Genomic DNA, 19,897 nt, shown 5'->3' with positions numbered 1-19,897 from the left:
TAAATAAAAATACACTATTAATAATAGATTATTAACAGTATAAGTAAAGACAAATGTGTTAACATAACGTGGTAAGTGAATATTGCTCTAGGTTAGTAAAATACTACCTACGTAATTAAATTATATAATATAATTTCGGTTCACCTAAGTTGATATATTAATATAACATGATTGATGATTTGTATATTTTAATTTTCTACCATTCAATTCAAACAACATAATTACTTAGTTTAAATTTAACGTGCTTATACTTTTAAAATACAAAGGGCTGTACATAAACACAAATTTTAAATAACACTAAATTTTATTACTATCACTTTTCATGAAGTATTTATTGCATTGTGTAAATTCTATTTTTCTATTTATCTAATTATATTTATAATATTCTATAGGTTTAAATAAGTATTTACGTAAGTTTAATATACTAAACAAATTCAAAATATCTGAGAAAATACTTTTTATAAAAAAGGTTCATTTACATATTATGTTTGTTTTTTTTAATGATTCGTACGTAAACATTTTAATTAACAGTAGTTTCTAACATGAGCTTTGATCTACAGTAATATAAACAAATACAAAGCGAGAATTGAAACTGCTGACTTTTTATGAAGTATAATCTATATTATATTATACACACATAAAAATTTAGTGAAAATTACCTTTAAAAGATTATTTATGTTAACACATATTTATACATGAAAGTGCCTTTTGTTAAACGTTATTTTTGAAATCAATAAAACTATTATTGAAGAATATTAAAGTAATTTTTTATCAAACAAAATTCGTATCCAATTCAACAGAATAGTAATAAGCTATTTTTTTTTAAGTAAGATAATTATATCCCATATTACGTGTTTAAATGAATATAAACAAAATCAAATTGTAGACAATACAAATATACAATTGGATAATCACAAGATTTTGAGTAATTTAGCGAATTACAATACAAAATTAATACAAATGGGACACATCTAATAGGTATAATTTACTATGTAAATTTATCATTTTTTGAAGATTATTTTATCATTTTAAACGATATATATATTTATATTTTAATAATACAGTTAATAACACTTATTAAATTATTATAGTTCATATAAATATATATTAGTTATTTAGATATGTTTATTAATGTTAGAAACGAAAGAAATTTGACTGAATTTACACACGTTGGCGTTATTGTTAGGAATATCATTATGGGTTCGACCATCATGTAGAATTGATATATTTTTTTTTCTTGCCCTTACTCCTTCTCTTTTTTACATTGTACGACATCGATGAAAAGGATATGCCTCGTTAAAATAGAAATCTTCCTTAGATATTTGTTTTCTTACTAACGTTAAATCGTTATATCATTATTATTAACATCAGTGTAATATTATCCCCCTTATTTCTCTATTGTGTACATCCAAAGACAGTAAAATATTATGCATGCTTAACAAAAACATCACTGGTTAGTTAAATTATAATTTTATAAATCTAAAATTGCATCATGTTAATCAAAAAAAAGTAATCAAATTCTCAAACCCTTCGAGTGGTAGAGATATATTTTATATTCATATAAGGTACCCAAATAAATAATAATACTTTATAATAGTTTACTATTTCATCTTTGTTATCTTAAATGTATAAGCGACAAATCAATTTTGTTCATAAAACATTTTAACAGAAATTTTTTACCAATACTTAAATTAAATTAAAATTTATTGAATTTAAATCAGACTTTTTTTTAGCCAATATTTTTTTTTTATAATATAGTAAAAAAAAATCATTTGAAATTTAAATTAGTATTCTAAAATGTCCATTAAACCAGAAAGTTCCATAGTGCAAATATATTATAGAATACAAGAAAAATTAAGTTGTGTAATATAAATCATTTAAAAATAGTTATTTATTCGTTTTATCATAATATAATAGCTACTTAGTTTTCTCATATAATTTTTGACTGATGTCCTTGATAAAATATTTCTACATAGTTTAATTAGTTTAATAATTAAATATAGAAAATAATTATTTGATTTAGGTTTGTTCAATAATATTTTCATACACTATTATATTTTGTATATACATTTAAATTGTTTTTTGTAACTATACACATTTAAAAATATCATTCATAATTTAAGATAATGTTTATGATATGATTATGATACCTATATTAAACAACAATAATAATATTTAGAATGGTACGTCATACAAATTGACAGTTAGCAATACGCAAACCAAATATTTTAGTAATTTATAATGAATTTAAATTATTGATAAATAGTTCCACACAAAACATGATTCTAATTTCTAAGCGAAAACTAGTGGCTTATTCAAAAAATGGTACTTTTTTTTCAAAATTGATTTCAGTGTTTTAAATTTATAAATCTAATTTATTATTTAGTTTAGAAAAAATTACTAAAAAATTACCTGTCATCATATACGAAGCCAGCTTTTAACGTATTGTAGTTGACCAAAAATGCCAAAGCCACGCAAGCCGAACTACCGGCTTCCATGGCTAAATCTTGATGAAGAATTCAGATAATGACCTAAAAAAAGTTATAGACGTCAATATATTATCTGTAAACAATAGTTTTAGTTTTAAAAGATAACACGTGTTTTAAATATTAGAATTATAATTCACAATAAGCGAATATTGTATATTGTTTAAGTACACTGTTATTTTGGTTAATAAATTAATTGATGTTCTTCATAAAATCAAATTTATAAGTATTTTAAATAATATTCAGAAATATAAAATAAAAATTATGATCGAAAATTTTACATTTCGAATAAATACCTATAAATTAGCTTTGGTAACTTTATTAACTATGTCTATAAATATCCAATCGAATGTAGTAGTAAGTACGAGTATTAGTAGGTACATTATAGTGCAATATTGAATAAATAAAAAAAAATTTATTAATTAAATAAATATATTTATTATTTTAATTTGGATATAAAAATATTTGTATTAAATTTTAAGACATAATTTGAGTTAAGTTATAACGAAGTTCATTAATATATTAATCTAATGAATATCATATATATTTTATTTAATATTGTTACAGTTAAATAAATTCAAATCAATAACACTGTTAACAAATATTTTAATCTCTAATAAGTTAATTACTTCATTGATTTTTTTATAATTTTGAATTAAAAATAAGGGCTTTAAAACATAACTTCTACTCAACTATAATCAAATTGGTCTAGCAACTATAATATTAAAAACCTAAATTATTAAAAAGTAAAAATAAAATAAAATAAAAGCAGAAATGAGGATAAAAATCATCTCGTCTGGATTATCTAAAATGATGAGTATCTCTATTTTTTCCGCGTTCCTTCACTAATTACTTAATTTGAATAAAAAACAAGCAAAGACGTTAGAAATCTTCTCAAATAACATTATTAAAAGGAAACTGACAAACAGAGTTTAAGATCAGATTTCGGCAAAACCTTTTGTTCCTTTGAAACGGTTTCTAACAGTTGTTTCTAAATAGAAATCTCCAGTTACTCTATAACTTATTCATATCAAAGACAGATTTAATAAATAATAGTCTAGTGTCATTTAAGTTCATAGATATATCACAATAACACTAACACTTTGAAATACCAATTCTATAACACAAAATTTTAAAACTATTATTAGAAATCATTAATATAATTATTTTAAATTGTTTCAACTTCAATTATTCCAAATTACTTGAATTAAATAAGACAAAGTTAAGGATTAGTTAATTGCGTTCAACAAATAATATTTATTTAAACATTTACATGATATTCTAAAATACACAAGAAAATACACCTATACTTAATTACAACTTACTAAATACAGGACTTTACAATAATCTTATGAAGTACAATACTAATGGTTGCATTATATACATATAATACATATTTTAAATAGTTTTGAATAAGAACATTTTTCAAATAACTATAACAAATATTTTATGAATAAGCACGAATCTAAAATAAATGTTTCTAATATGTAAAACAATTAGTATTTATTTTTATTTTATGATTTATTAATTATTTAATTCAACCGTTTCAACCGTGTATAAATAAAACATTTTAATTCATAATTATTATAATAATCATTAACATTTGTAATTTAATAACGACTTATTTAATTGTTTCAATATAATTTATAAGCCTAAGTACTATTAATGTTCACAAAAATATATGACAAGAAAGTATGCTAGTTTTAAAAATAATAGTAAATATTAATTTAGTCGATAAAATGCAATACAAAAACATATAATGATATTTTTAAATAAGATTACTTTTTAAAATATACTAGATTTATAATGCTAGATTTTAATGAAAAACGATCGATAAAGTAAGATGAATTTAACACTTTGTACATATTAATGCAAAATGTAAATAATTGATTAGGTATTATTATTATTTTTAGTTTAAACGAGAAGTATGATTTAGATATAACTTAGTTTAATCAATAATTGTTAAAAAGTTTGTAAGTATTTAATAATTTCTTAACTATGTATCGTAAACTGTTAAATTATAATGTTTAATTTAATATAGCATTACGGAATTTATATTCATGAATCACTAATAAATTTTATTTTTGCAAAATATTATTTTATTTTATTTTAATGAATAATATAATATGTTAAAAGAGAAACTTGTAAACGTTGAATTAAGATTAAGAAAAAAATAAAATATTAGGAATACTTGAGAGTAATAACGTAAGTGAATAACCAAATAAGTAACTACGATCAGTTAGAATAAACTCACAAAATTATTACATGAATACAAATTTAAACACTAATCAATAGGTTTGATATAAAAATAAAACAAATATGTTAATTATTATATAAATCTATTTATTATAATCATCGTAAATTTTGTATAAACGTATGACAGACAAACGCGAAAATATTAGTATTCAACCTCTATTTGTTTCTAAATAAATAATCCATGTGGTCTAGACGACTGTGGTGACAAAAAATACTACTATCAGTTTTTAAAACTGGAGGTCAAATTCAATAATATTGCATTTTATTATTATTATTACTGTATTGTGATATTTATACATAAGTTAGACTAGACGAACACAAAACTCGTTACCATAATTAACAATCAAAATTAGCGGCCCATCAAAGAAGCGTTTATTATAGTATCCACATACATTGGACAGGTGAATATTATTTTTCTATTCTATTGTTATAGCGCTCTGGACACCGAAAGGCACGTTTATAATATTAAGTGTCATGCTTGGTAAAAACAACCCGTAGCAGCATGGTATGCGAGTAATAATCAACTTTTATCTAGTCCAACCAACCCCCGTCAAAAAATCCCGTTTTGTTTTCTCCTACCCCCTCGTCATAAGAAGCCGTTCATTTGTTATATTATAGGATAAAACGTACACAATGGATACACGTGACCAGTGTTATAGCCTTTAGCTCCGATGGATATAACTGTTATATGAATTGCATCGTCAGTAGCGCATTTAAACCAAAAAGGGGTTAGTGTGAGAGATCATTTTGATACACCTTCGATATTAGCCCAGCTAATATATAGGTACATAATGTGTGCAACTATGTTTACGTTTCATTATTTATAATAATATAGTATAATTTTGATTTTTATCTTTATTGTTATCAAATAAAAATATTCTAAACACTCCTGCCCCAATCTCTGAAAAATCCTAAATACGCTTTACATCACCCAGGCTAATTTCAATAACGTAGTCGTGCGACGTATAGATAACGTAATTTTAAATAGCAATGCGCTGCCGACTTATACTGCCCCCGCAACTATCAACATTAACGAAAGCGTATATTATATAAAGGTGGTTGGGCTTAGGCATAAATGCTCTTTCTCTGTCTACCAAACTTTCGATCCATATCCCTCTCTCATATTTCTCCTCGTATTTCTCTCTCCCCCCTACTGCTCACTGCAGCTTCTTTCCTGTCATGATTTTGCCTCCGTAAAATGACAAATATAATCCATGAAAGGGGACGATATACTGTTCTATATACTGGCTAGAGGGCTGACAAAGAGGGTAAGTATTTAGACCACCCCAATGTAAACAATTTCCCAAACGATTCGTTTATAATAATATTATCTAAAAAAGTAAGCAAAACCAAATAATTTATAACAGTTTTCCATATAAAATCAAATTTCCAAATAACGTTTATTACCGTTTATTACCTACGTAGGGCCATCGTATACAAATCAATATTTTAATATGACCATTTATATCAGCCTATATAATGTTGAAACACTCGAAACTCCATATTACATTTAATAAATATTTTATACGAATTGACCGATATGGTTTGATTAAATATGTTTTTTCATTTGTCAAACTCTCAAAATATTAAGTTCTCAATAAGTGTAACAATAAATACTTGTTATTAACTTTAAAAAAAATAGATGCTTACCAGACTTTATTTTAGAAAAGTATGAAAAATTAATTTTTAGAAGTTATACTTGAACTTGATTGATCGCTATAGTTAATATTTCAAAAAATCGTTAAAAAAAATATTTAAAAATTTCATATTAATGATCCATCACATAGCACTAGCTGAACAACATTATATACTTGAAATGTATGCTATTGTATTGGTTATTAGTTTTTCAAATAAAATATTGCAGTTAAATATTATTATGAATGAAAATCTTTAAGTTCAACTAAAATATTTTTATTCATACCACGTATAACCTAAATACTCTAATCTTTTAAATACTTCTTACAAAACTAGATTATTCACCAGAACTTGAAACTATTGAGATTCAAGAAAATGTAACTACAACAAGGTATAACTAAATCAGTAATTGTCTTATAGGTATACTTATAATATGGGTATAATACTATTTTTTATTATTATTTTATTATCTAACCGAATAAAAATTGTTTAGTTCTATGTATCTTTAGGTATTGATTATATTATAGTAAGTGTGCTACTATAAAGGCTAATTTTATCCTAGAAACATAATAAAATAAATGTCACCATACGTGACTTACCAGGCTAATATTTCAACAAAAATCTTGTTTATTTTTAATACTAAACAAAAACTATTGTAATAACTATATATTAGACGATGTAATATATACTTTTCTAAATATTAACTTAATTTAAATTACTGTTTATGGATCTAGAGTGTTATTTTAGTTTTAAATTAGATTTAAAGTTACTCTTCTTCTACCACTAATATTCATTTCCGTCTTGTTTTGTTTTTATTTCAAAAAGTTTTTTAATATATTTTTAGACTGCTATATAATATACAAAGTATTACAAATTTCTAAATAAATTGAGATTAATGGAGTAGTTAAATAATCGTTAGGTAGTTAGATTAGGTAAGTCCTCTTTATTTTATGTTATCGTGTCGAATAATAATTATACATTTACTTTAATTTATTTTTTCATAAAATTATATCAATTCTGTCAATATATATATAATAAATTATACTCTTATCTATCAATAAAACACAAATAACTTACTATACATTTTTTTGGAAAACAAATACAACAACTAATATTGACAGAAGCGTATTTAGGTACAGACACAATAGCACGATCTTATAGAGCGGCCACAGTTAGAGGCGGAAAATTTTGATACAAAATATGCATTATCAACCGAATTTTCTTAGACATTTTCCATCTTACGTAGATTTATCCTTAATATATATATATATATATAATAAGATATTAAGAAAAAATGTAGGATAATATATTATGTTTATTCACAAATTCTAATTTTACGACTGAACAACTTTTTTTACTTTGAATGATTACAAAATTACTTTAAAGTTGATTATAATGGATAAAAAAAATGCAATTATTCAATTGAAACTAATTAGTTATCTATTTTAAATTGTGAACATTTAAATTATGCTGATGAAAATAAATAATTTTTAAGTAGGTACCTAGATATAATTAAATTATAAATTAAAAAAATAAAATAGATATTTTTTTTATTAGATATTCTATCTAATAAAAAATTACTGTATGCTGCCTAGTAAATAATAATGTTTCTTTTTTACATAATATTATGATAATATAACAGGTTTTTTATTTTTAAACATATTATATACGTGCCTCTGTGGAGAGGGTTTATTTTCAAGTAAATTTCCTAGTCAATTAAATTTGTATATATATATATATACATTATACTATAACAAATTATTACTGTAAATATTTACAAATTTTATTTTTACAAAATAATAACAAAATGAAAATGTATGTTTATATTTTTTTAAATTTAGCAAGAGATTGGGTGAAAAAGGCGGTGGAGAGGGAAGTATCTGTAGGTGTAAAAAACTTAAACGATCCACTATATAAATATGTACATATTATAATATTATTAATACATTTTACTTTTGATTAATAATTATAAATATAATTGAAATGATAAATTAAAATTTTAAATTATTACAAACATAATACACTCCCTTAATAAACTTAAGTTTATTAACCACATATTATTTTACTCATACTAGGTACGTTCATTAGATCCCTTTGTTCGAAACTCAAATTCCCTAAACTAACAATTCCCAAAGCAATATCTAACTTAGTTGTACATTTCAGTTATTATTCATATAAGATTAGAAACAAAATATTTTTTTCATAGAAAGCACAAATAGACAATCACATTTTAAACAGTTACACTTAATTTGTGTAATTAAAGTATACAATGTATTTTAAACAATATTATTAAATAAGACATAGAAAAAAGATATTCTAAAACATTTTAAAACTTTTTAAAATATACAAAATAGTTATTGGTTCATATGTATTAGGTTACAATCGTCAATGTAATAAAAATAGTTATTATTATTGGTTGGTCGCATTTGCAATTTATATTACATATAATTATTATTTTAAATAAAGTATATTGTGTACCTATTAGGTGTTGTAGATGTCAAAAGCGAGCTTAATTACACAATAGTATAATAAGTTTACGCATTTCAATTTCCATAGAGAAAAGTTGCGTTTAAATAAATTGATGTTTGATTTGAAGATAATGATTTTTATGTGGGTCTTCAAAATAAAATTTTAAATTTGTAACACGACATTTATCCAATATATAACTACACTTACACGGAAAACGTAGATTTCCGGTATACGACGTGTTATCGGTTCGGCGGGCTACTTAAATCCATAGCAAAATCTCACGCAAACGCACATGGGAACGTATTTATTCTAAACGGGTGGACTGAAATAGAATGTTCAAGAGTAGTCGTCGGACAGGATAGATAACGAAGTCGTGCGCGAGACTTGGAACGCAGCCCCCGACAAGGAACACCGCGATAATGCGAACGTCAAAACGAACGAAGCGATACGAAAATATGGAATTTCAGGCGATAGTAGCAAAGATATATTATTATTATGTATGACGTTTTCAGAGATGAAAGTCGACAATACGCGAGTCTCGAACTCCGCAAAGGTCTGCCGTCTTATGTACAATGACGACGTCGTAATCGTCGTCGTCGTCGTCGTCGTCCGGCGGCGGCGGCGTCGGGTTGCGCGCGGTTGCGATACCGAAACGTTACTAACGCGCGCGGTCGTGGCGTAACGGTGGTGGCGACGACGACGACGATTTTTCTACCAGCGCGCCACGGCTGTTGCCGGCACACGGCGCGCGGGAGTTGCGTCGTTATACGTATATTATAGGGATCATGCGTGGACCCGCTCCCTTTCATATTATATATTTTCGCGTTTAGAAAACGTATAAGTGTATGTGTGTATGTGTGAGAGAGTAACAGCGATAGTATAATATGACGTCTCGCGAGGGTAGATGGACACAGACGTGGTGAGTGAGAGAAAAAGCGGTCGTCAATGCTCTTTCAATTAAAAATTCTAACATAAAAGGGAGCATGCTAAACGATGAAATCCGAGCCCCTATTGTATACGTGCACTCAGTATTTGTACACACACACACACACACATAATATATACCTAAGTATACACCACAGGCTCGGCTAATAATATGTACACGCACGTATTCATACCACCCCACCACCACATTACCAGCATATTTCGACGAAAACAACACAATAATATCAAAAGTATAATAAAAAAAGTACGAAGTTTAATGAGCCGTGCACAACCATCAACGACAAATGTATTAAATTATAATATTACGACAGTTTTCTCTACAGTGGGCTGAGGAAACATAGTATAGCCAACCAGAGTCAATTTCACATGAACATGCAGGACTGCAGTAGTACGCGATATTATAGACATTTTGTAAAGAGACATAATATTATTGAGCGCAATTTTTAAAATAGATACGACAATAATATAATAATACATAACGTGTTTATTGAATATTCATGATAATAACTGTGGGCGCTAGAAGAAGACTTCACGATATCGTTTATTTGACTTATACATAACGCGTTTTCTACACGAGAATATTAAATACCTATAAAATTTTTAATCTTATGATTTTTCATACTTTTATAAATTAATAAAGCAAGGTTAATCTGATAAAAATAAATTTACAATTATGGATCTAATATAATATATTCCAACATACAGTTTTTCGAAAAAACAGAAGCTTAGAAGATCAAGACTGTATCGTACAAATATTTACAAATCTCTCTTTAAACGAAAACGAAAATTCAACGTAAATACCATAAACTGAGTGTAACTGGAAAACCCGTAGTAATCGCATTCACGAGGATATTTGGAATGTAATGCAAGGGTTTTATTTCTTTTCCGTTTTAAAATAAAGATATAATATTACCCCTAGTGTTACGATAATATTGAAGTAGAACGATTGATCTTAGTTATTTACTAAAAATAATATTTAAAATTTATTTAACAATAATTTGTGTTTTTAAAACGTGCATGATCAATTATCCAGTTGAAAGAAATTTTCTACAATAATTTGATATTTAGATAAACATAAAACATTAAAAATCCCGTTAAAAATGTATAATATTTAACGATACTATCTTAAAGGTCGAGGTGGTTACAATAAGATGAATGTTTAACATGTATGGTTACTACTTCTTTTCTATAGGTACTTCATTATTATTAACATATCACAATGTCACATCGTTTTATTTTAATTAAATAGTATATTATAATTTATATTATTAATATTCATTTACATCCCTTCTTTCTTTTTTGTAATATGCCATACTTCAATCAATAATAAAATAATTAAAAAACAATTTTAAAAAAATATTTAAAACATTTAATTTTTATAACGAAGACTTTAAAATGTAATACAATTTTCTCATAATTTGACATTAAAGTTACTTAAAAATTTAAAAATATGCAGGCTAAATTTTTTTTTATAAACATTATAAGTTTAAATTTTGACGAAATTATATATTTAAATGAGGAACAGCAATTTTAGTTATTTGGTTGTAATTCAAATATATTATTCGTGGATATTTGAAATTGAAATTGAATTAATTTTCATATAGCACATATATCAGATAAAATTAATAAAGAGATTTTGAGTAATAGGTGAACAACAGTCATCATTTTTATCAGTATAATTCGACTAAAAATTATCATTAAAATGTTTTATAACGAGAGTAAATATTTTTAAATAATGATTTAAAAAAATATATATAATAACCAGACATTTTTCCTGTGACTTTTTATGCTTTGGACTTTCTTTGAAATTTTTTATCGGGTTACTTAATACTATCATTGATAGGGTTTATTTTACCAAATTCAGTGTTATATTTAGGAATTAAATACTTCATATTAGTTGGTTTCAATTTTGTACAATGGACATATTTAAATTTAAATTTTTGAACATCTGATAGAAACATATTTGAAAATATAATTGTTTTAAATTTAATAAGTTGCATTCTCTGTATAACAATAGTGCTTATACCCCTGCTTATACTATAATATCCTAAAATACTTAACAGTTTTACGTACCTATATTATTCTATTTTATACATAAAATGAAATTTTCAAATCCAATATTTTCAGAAAAAAATATTTATATTTAGCATATACCTGCTGTATGGTTATTGGCTGTATTACTAATAGTAAAATAAATATTAATAGTAATATAAATATATCATATACAATATTTTAATAGTAGTATAGACTGACAGACTATCTTCTCTTAAAATCGTATTTTGTTGCAATGGTTCATTATTGAATTATAAATTGAACACATTAATTATTATAGGTGAATTACTCAAAAAATATGTACATTTGATACCTACTATACAGTAAAACGATTATCTACTTATCTACCTTTTTTATCTATTAATGATTTTAAAATTTTAATCTAGATCATAATTGTATACATAGTTTTTATCTCACACGTAAAAAAATGCACAAGAATTTTTTATGTTTGAATCTATCTTAAGTAAAAAAAAAATCGATAACTATGATTTCCTGGTAAATACACTACCCTAAATCGACCAATTTGCTTTTATACCATTATGTTAGGGAGCGGACAGAGCATTGTTTACGGTTTATTGATCGACCCGCGAGTATTTGCCCTCTTTCACACAAAACATAATTACAATGGTCCTCTATACAGATTTTTGACCTAGGGGTCTAGTCAGCTAAAATCATGTCTTGTCAAAAAAATTATATTTTATATAACTACATCTGGTCTGACCTGTACTTAAACATTTTAAATTTAAAAATGTAGGTATGAATAGTTACTGTATAGTTTTATATATAATATACAATGTAAAACAAGCCCGTCTACAGGCGGTGGAGGGGGGATCAACCCTCCCCCTTAAATTTTTAATGTTAAAACAAAAACTAACTGTAAACTTTATGTATAATTGTATAACCCCCTTTCCGAAATGTATCCTGAATACTTGATTGATGTATACATCAATCAAGTTATAACATTGTTATAACATTTGTTTAATAAATTTCCCACCACCGCACATATAAAATGTATTAGCCCACAACCAAACAACTGTATATATTATATTTGGGTATTTTTTATAGATCGTTATAAATTGTTCAGATAAAAGTAAACAAATACAAATAATATATTATTTACAATGAACTATTATTTAACATGGTTAATAATTTATAATTACACATAAGTTAACACAATAAAATATATTCTTAAACGTCACATAATTTATTTGCTTAAACTTTCGAGGATATAATTTTTGTTGTAAAACCAAAAAAAAACTCATTGAAATTAAGTTTCAATAATAATTTAAAAATCAGTTAATAACGCACTTGAAATTATTCATAAAATATACTTGAATATAGTAACAAGCTAACAACATAATAACATGATCATAATATAACAAAATACGATTTCAAATTTTATAAGAAGTACATATTTACTCTTTTTTCTTAAAAAAGAATAAAAAACACTAACATCAAATTACCATATTTTTTACAATATCACCACAATAAATATAAATAACTTGAGTTAGATATTTAATTTTTTTATAAATATGTAATAATTATTTTGTATTCAAAGATAATTCAATTTTCAAAATAAAAATCATTCTTATTTTAGATAATTATTCCATAATATTATTATTGTGCCCGTGTAACAATAAATTAAATTCACTGTTTGGTTAAAACTAAGAACGAACAAATTTACCACTAGCTAGGGAGAGTTCCTACTCACTTCACTAAATGTCACAAATATATAAATAAATAAATTAGCTGTATTCTATATCTACTTAAATTATTATTTATATTTTATTCAATTTTTTAATTATATCATTATCATTATATAAAAACAAGTTAAATAGTTTTAATAATAACTATGCTCATCAATTTTCTTTAATATTTAAAGTTTCTCCAAAAATAAGAAAAAACTGTAGAGATGTGTTGAATAAATTAAGGACTTAAAACAAGTGCGCACACTTTTAATCGAGTATTACTCAGATAATGTTTTGGATTCTATAGTACAATTATAGTTTATTTTAAATTTAATACCAGAATAAAAATATATTTACGGGACATAACTCTGTACTATCATGGTACAATATTATCACAATTATATTAAACACAGATTAATTATTTTATGCTTTGTTATATTTACAGGAAAAACATTTTTGATTTTATTAATTTTTACTGTTTTTTATATTGGAATATCATTGACATTCTTGTGAACTTATCCATGTCACAATCATTCCAGAATATTCCCAAAGTAACATCATGTATATGTTGTATAATTTTATTACTTCAAAATATTAGTAGGTAATTCGTTTAAGCTGACTGCAAATTTTCAACCACTTTGTATAACCCAGTCACGACGAAGGAAAAGTTTACAAACTACGATTCCTCTAAACGAACCGTTTACAACGGCTGGCCAGCGTTAATTAGTCACAAACCACAATTGATTAATGCGCACACTATGTTAGACGATCCTTACAAGAACTTAAGGGTTATTAGGCGATTATAATTATTATTACATCGTAACCTCTAAAGTCACCTGCTAAAAACTACCGGAATTTTGAATATTAAAGAAAATTTAGAAAATAATACAAACACATTAAATACCTGTTCCACTAAAAATAATTAAAAAAAAATCTTTTAACTAAATTAAAATAAAAGTTTAAAGTATGATAACTAATAATTAATAAATTATTTTATTTAATATTGGTAATCATTTTAAGATTGCGTATAAAATACTTTATACTAAATTCTATTTCAATTCTAATTCAGTTTTCGTGATCGTTGTTTTATATAGATTAAATGAAAATTTTCAATAAATGTTACAACAGTTTTATTTTATTTTAATATACTGTCATACTGAAAACTGTCATAAATTATAGATTAAAATAAAAGTTAATCATAATATTATAATGTTTTAAATGTACATTTCTGAAATTGGCTAAACGAAATTATTTCTATGTATTGAAATAATACAACTGTTTGTTTTAATACTTTTTGTTATAATAGTTTACGTTATATTTACAACCTACTACATTTAATAATAAAATATTATTTGCCAAACCGTGCATAGGTACTTTATTTAATATAATATAACGAGAAATATTCAAAGAAGATACAAATATTAAAAAGAATGATGAATGGTTAAAAATCACTATATTTTGCTATTAATGGAAGAAGTTATCTAAATATCTAAATCTAGATCATATTAATATTGAATAATGTGATGTATCTTCTGTAAATCTCCACAAAAGACCATACAAATATCAATATTAAGAACAGTTAATATGATAATTAATATTATATGATTTTGCCAAGTGTAGTAAGGTATTTACCATTTGTATAATATATATATATATAAATATAAATATTATGTAAAATGTATTGTATTACTACGTAACAAGTAATAATAAAAGATTTTTTAAATATATTTATTATTATAGACTTATTTTTTAAATATATATAATATTTCATATTAATAAATTAAAGCAGGTAAGTATATTTTGTTGATACTGCCGTTATTGAATATTATACGTTGTATAATATAGGTTAAAATACAGTTGTAATACAAAAATGGTAAATACCTTACAAAACCTGGCAACATTATGTGCTAGTATTGGCTAGTTGCCCTTATCCCATTGAAAATTATCTTTATAGAGTACAAACTCTAAAAATCTATACAAATTGCATTAGGTACATAAGACATTTAATGTCAAGTAAAAAATAATTTTTAAACCATTTCAATTAATACGTTACTAATCTAGTATAATATTAAAACAAATTCTAAAAAGAATTGAATGTATTTACCTAAACATATTTATTTTAATACATCAAATATAAAAATAATATAAATTATACATCTTATATGCACCTTAAATTTCAAACTTACAATTGTTTTGTAAAGTAACAACCATAATGATAACGAGAAAAACTAGTTGAATTATGATTTATAGACCTCATAACTTATCTATTCAGCGTATTAAAAATAGTGTTACAAAAAAATTAAATTATATATATTTTTTTTTTTATAGTATTCAGCATAAACAGTAAATATAGTATATAGTGCTATGTGTATATATATATAGTGTATACTCTAAGACCTAAGTATAGCTTTATCTGTGTTTTTATTTTTATTTTAACTATAATATAATTTGTCATTTATCATAAACGTTTCAAAAACATGTAATTTATTTTTATAATCATAAAGTTTGATTTGATTTTGAATTTAAATGATAAAAATGGGTAATTCCCGAAAACCCGCCAAAATTCGCAGAAATCATAAAGATAATACTGGAATGTATTATAATTTACACATCAAGAAGCTAAAGCATAATGTTGTATTTAATTTTAATACTCAAGTTTTTGCTAAATTTCAGTTTAAAAAAACACCACTTACACTGCTTAAAAGTATAAAAAACAAACTTAACCTATACTGGTGGAATAAATGAGTCCATTACAGTTCTCTGATTTTATATTAAAATAAAACAAACAAAGAAACAAACAAACAATAGAAATAAAAAAATAATTAAAAAAACCTTACAGCGTTAATAATAATAAAATGTTTACAATTAATCAATCCCTTTTTTATTTCATTAATATTTTAAATATCTACCCAATATTTAACTATGAAGTGTGAAATAAATAAGTATGATAAAAACAGCAAATATCATAGAAAGGTAGTACAATTAATTATTAAATTACTTATATATAGTTGTATCGTTTGTATCGTGTCTGTAATAATAGATTATATTTCAGAGAAAGCCCAAAAAAAATTTTGAGACATCTTAATCCATATTATAAAAATACCTAAAACACATAACTCCATGTAAAATGTATCTAATTACATTTCGTCGGTCACACAAACAAAAAAATATATAAAAAGGAGCTATTCACTATATATTTTGTTGACGTTCGTAATAGTGTTATAATAATGGCTCAATAAAAAAAAATTTTGGCATTTTTGTTATAGATTCCTCAGTTATTTAGGGATTTAAAAACGATTTGAATAGTTTTATCAACTGTTGAATGGTATATATATACAAATATAAAATTAAAAAAATCAAATAAATTTTTTTTAGAATAAATCGATAAAATACTAAATAATAAATTTGTAAAATATACGTTGTTAGTTTTAATCTAGATTTTGCAAATTGTCTGATTGTCGTTGACTATAACAACTGAAAACAGACATATTCTTATTTGTAAAGGTACCTACTTAATTCATTCATTTAGAACAATTATCGAAAAGTATACTCGATCTCTTCAAAACAACTATACCAACATATTTTAGACATAAACTTTTAAGATATCCATTTGAATACTATTATAGGTCTTATTCACAAAAAAAAAAACATCATTGTCAAATCAATGTATTTATCGTTCGCTCAGAATCTAAAAAAATATACACTTTTGACATTTCTATGTATTATTTAAACTTGATATACTTTTTTTCAAAAAAATCTAAGCTAACGCGTATGACTAAACTTTGAAAATAAAACTAGTATAATATAATTTTTTTATATAAACATAATTATTTTTTTCAATTAATGAGAAAAGCTTTTTGAATCTACTTTATTTATATCTATAAATATTATGAAAATAAATAAAAATATATTTATGGTGATATTGTATAATATACATAACATGTTTTAACCTCACCAGTGCATAATTGATATATAAAATATTAATAATTTATAAAAGCCAATAATAAGCTATCATCTGCAATAATAAAACTTGTACAATAAATGTACAATAATCTACAACTTAATCTCTATTAAACCAATATAAGTTTATCATTTTCCGATCAGCAGTAAAACTTTATTTTGTCCATGGCCCAACAAAACGTCAATATCTGTTATGCAGTCTTTAGTAAAAAGAATCCTTTTTCTTTTGGTTTTGGTTTGTTTATTTTAGAAAATTATTATTCAGGGTGGCTCTATGCCAATATCCATACAGCTTTTTCTTCTTTACATTTACCCTCTTCACTGCTTCCTGCAGTATTGTTTTATTGGAGTCTTAATAATGAAAATTGTCTTGACGTTCTTTTATTCTTTCTTTCTTGTATTATATCATTGTTATGGATATATGGCCTCTTTTAAGATTTTATCTACTTCCCGTTATTCTCGTTTAAACCGTATAAATATATATATATTATTTTGTATAGCATAAAAACAAATATACACCATATTGTTTGTCGAACAATTTTATCTAGCCATCTGATGACGTATTTCTACTGTAGTGTTATGCATGCTCTGAAATTGGACTGAAGGGAATGACGAATGAACTTGATAAATGGTTCGAAACAGATCTAATAAGACTGCTATCCATACCTCTTCAAAACCAACCAGCTGCAGCTTATAATACTTATATACCTCTCCCTATCCAAGGTAATTGTGTACTCAGACGAAAAACAAAACTTCATTCGTTTTAAACAAATTTCCATTTCAAATACCTAACGTTATTTCAACATTTATCAAATTGTTATACAAATAAACATAAGATAACATAAATTAATTAAATTAAATAAAAACAATAAAAACGTATTCGTTAAATTTGAAGTACTTACAATGTAGATCCTACATAAATTCAAAGTAAAATACTCGTATTTGATGGACATAGATACTTGCAACAATTAAAATCTAAAAATACTTTATTATTGGAATATATTGGCTTTTGAATATGTTATACAAATAGTTTGTAAAATTCTGAGCATTTTTACACTGATGTTTTCTATCGTGTCTATTTCCGATTTTGGAATAGAAAATTTTATTTTATTTTTTCTATATTTTACATATTTTTAAGCGTATACACATGAAGAAATTAAAAATGTAAGTTAATTCTAAAAATAATCATTTATATACCGTATTTTTAACATTATTTTGATGTAAATGAATATTATTTTTTAAATTATATGGCATTAAATTGAAGTATATATAGCCCCTAAATAATCCACAAATGATTAACCAAAATTTTTTTTTTATATTTAGTAGGCATATCGTATACCCTATTTTCTCTTTTTTAAAAAAATACTATTTGTAGAGTGATTTAACTGGTAATACGTCCAAATCCCTGTAGTTTTGTCTTGTCGACCCTTCTAAAGTAAACTTATTTAAACAAATTCGAACTATATTGTTTTGAATAACCTAGAGCTGTTTTAAATTACTATCACATAGTCCATCCCATACTAATAAACAATATTAATATACAAATTAATACAATGATACAAAGCAAAATATATTATAATACGTATTATACATGTAAGTATTGAATCTTTGAGTTTCACTAATGTGTACGTTATTGTACGTAGTTTCCCTACTAGATTATGCAAATGTAATTTCATCTTAAATTTATATCTAAAATAATACCTAACTATCGAATTCTTGAAACTTCTTTAATACGTTTACATGCCGTGTATGCTGCAAGTCTTACTATCAAATATCAATGCAACCATGTATAAAATATTATTTAATTGAAATTTGTGAAGCTTCTGTTAAGGTGGTTGGAGCACTCCGTATTTTTCGTAGCTTTAGACCAATAAGCGGAAGATTAGTTTAGGTACTTCCTGTTGTCCTATTATTGTTTCAAAAATATGTATGAATTTATCATCCTCTTTTCTAGGTTATGTAGGAAACAGATTTTTGATTTTTGTTTTCAATAAGCCTTAAAAAATATGTTAACTTTTCTAAAAATGATCAAAGTATTTTTATTTTATACTCATGCATTCAGTTCTAAAACATCAATTATTTTTCCTACATAACCTAGTAAAAAAGTTACCGAATACAGATCTATTTTTAAAATGTAAATCGGGTCATAGGAAGTAACTAAAAAAATCTTTCCCTTTTAGCTATTTTGTACCGATTTTAAAAACGGAAAAATGTTAAAATCTTAAATTGGTGCGTGCGCGTGCTTGAGTGAGTCTGTTTTTAGAATCGTAGACGATCTAATATCATGGTCATTAGCCTAATGATCGATAAGGAACGGATATAGTAATGTTCTTGGAATAATAGTATTATTACGAAAATCGTCGCTTATTCAATTATTAATTTTGTATATTGTTATAAACATTGTTT

The 19,897-nt window shown here is 24.5% G+C and overlaps 1 protein-coding gene across 3 annotated transcripts in view; it reads right to left on the bottom strand.

Moving 5' to 3' along the window:
* LOC132929856 (protein O-mannosyl-transferase TMTC2-like) overlaps positions 1-19,897 on the bottom strand; it is a 285,751-nt gene that overhangs the window by 251,210 nt on the left and 14,644 nt on the right. Inside the window, exons 1-2 of one of the 3 annotated variants that reach the window (XM_060995465.1) lie at positions 8,856-9,520; positions 2,413-2,531 (exon numbers count right to left, since the gene is read on the bottom strand). In XM_060995465.1, coding sequence (XP_060851448.1) covers positions 2,413-2,498 — 86 coding nt within the window. In that variant the 5' untranslated portion in view covers positions 2,499-2,531; positions 8,856-9,520. Of the gene's footprint in view, positions 1-2,412; positions 2,532-8,855; positions 9,521-19,897 lie in introns of those variants that run through there. The other 2 variants (XM_060995464.1, XM_060995466.1) reach the window with 2 other exon arrangements.

This window comes from Rhopalosiphum padi, chromosome 4 (assembly GCF_020882245.1).
Source record: "Rhopalosiphum padi isolate XX-2018 chromosome 4, ASM2088224v1, whole genome shotgun sequence".
In the NCBI taxonomy this organism is placed as follows: domain Eukaryota; kingdom Metazoa; phylum Arthropoda; class Insecta; order Hemiptera; family Aphididae; genus Rhopalosiphum; species Rhopalosiphum padi.
The sequence above is the reverse complement of the archived record's forward strand: the minus strand, read 5'-3'. Positions and strand labels throughout refer to the sequence as shown.